General features: G+C 38.5%; 1 protein-coding gene across 1 annotated transcript; it reads left to right on the top strand.

The window, feature by feature from the left end:
* Positions 1-375: 375 nt before the first annotated feature.
* LOC127102304 (uncharacterized) lies at positions 376-960 on the top strand. Its single transcript, XM_051039685.1, has one exon. The coding sequence runs from the start codon at positions 376-378 to the stop codon at positions 958-960; it is 585 nt and encodes a 194-aa protein (XP_050895642.1).
* Positions 961-1,486: the final 526 nt, after the last annotated feature.

Genomic DNA, 1,486 nt, shown 5'->3' with positions numbered 1-1,486 from the left:
CAAGATGTGTGAGATATCGTTGAGAAAGGCTTCAAGGAGCAAGATGAAGCCTCGCAAAGCCAAGGTGTAAAGGAGACATTGAAAGAGTCAAGAAAGAGAGACAAGAAAACTCTCTTTCTCATTTATCAATCGGTGGATGAAGATATATTTGAGAAGATCTCCAATGCAACGACGGCCAAAGAAGCATGGGACAAACTTCCAACTTGCAACAAAAGAGTGGAACAAGTGAAAAAGATTCGTCTTCAAACTCTTAGAGGTGATTTTGAACGTTTATTTATGGAAGAGTCTGAGTTAATTTCTGATTATTTTTCTTGAGTATTGGCCGTAGTCAATCAACTTAAAAGAAATGGCAAAGATGTTGATGAGGTGAAAGTCATGGAGAAAATACTCCGCATTTTAAATCCAAGTTTTGACTTCATTGTTACCAACATTAAAGAAAACAGGGATTTAAAGACCATGACTATTGAGCAACTTATGGGTTCCTTACAAGCATACCAAGAAAAACAAAAGAGAAAAATTAAACAAAAGGAGGCTATGGATCAACTACTACAACTCAATGTAAAGGAAACAAATTATGCAAATTACAAGAGTCAAAGAGGACGAGGTCGTGGCCAAGATCATGGGTGTGGACGAGGACATGGAGGAGAAGGAAGAAGAGGTTACAACAACTACTCTAACAATGGAGAAAGAAGTTGGAATCCACAAGCAACAAGAGGCCGTGGAAGAGGAAATTCATGGTCGAGGTGTGACAAATCACAAATCAAGTGCTTCAACTGCAACAAGATTGGTCACTATGCATCTGAGTGTAGATTCTCGAAGAAAGTTGTGGAGAAAGCTAACTTTGTAGAAGAAAAAAGCGGAGAAGAAACTTTGTTGCTCGCGTGCCAAAACCAAGTTAAAGAGAAAAGAAACAAATGGTACCTCGACACCGGCGCAAGCAATCACATGTGCGGTGATTGAAGCATGTTCGTAGAGATCAATGAAGCGACAACTAGTAATGTCTCATTTGGAGATGACTCAAAGATATCGGTCAAAGGCAAAGGTAAAATTCTTATACGCTTGAAGAATGGGAGTCATCAATTCATATCCAATGTCTACTATATTCCTAACATGAAGAATAATATTTTGAGCTTGGGACAATTATTAGAGAAAGGTTATGACATCCACTTGAAAGAACATAGTCTTTTCTTAAGAGATTGTAGACATAACTTGTTTGCTAAGGTGCCTATGTCAAAGAATAGAATGTTCCTCTTGAACATTCAAAATGATGTTGCAAAGTGTCTCAAGACTTGCTATACCGACTCTTTGTGGCTATGGCATCTACGATTCAGACATCTCAACTTTGACAGTCTAAAATGTTTGTCAAAGAATGAGATGGTGAGAGGCTTGCCTAGTATAAACCATCCAGACCAACTATGTGAAGGATGTCTAGTTGGGAAGCAATTCTGAAAAAGCTTTCCAAAGGAATCAATGTCAAGAGCGACAG

The sequence above is a fragment of the Lathyrus oleraceus genome, chromosome 7, assembly GCF_024323335.1.
Source record: "Lathyrus oleraceus cultivar Zhongwan6 chromosome 7, CAAS_Psat_ZW6_1.0, whole genome shotgun sequence".
In the NCBI taxonomy this organism is placed as follows: domain Eukaryota; kingdom Viridiplantae; phylum Streptophyta; class Magnoliopsida; order Fabales; family Fabaceae; genus Lathyrus; species Lathyrus oleraceus.
The sequence above is the reverse complement of the archived record's forward strand: the minus strand, read 5'-3'. Positions and strand labels throughout refer to the sequence as shown.

Bases quoted from the DNA above. Each gene is read 5' to 3' on its own strand.
- LOC127102304 (XM_051039685.1), top strand. From the start codon at position 376: ATGGAGAAAATACTCCGCATTTTAAATCCAAGTTTTGACTTCATTGTT.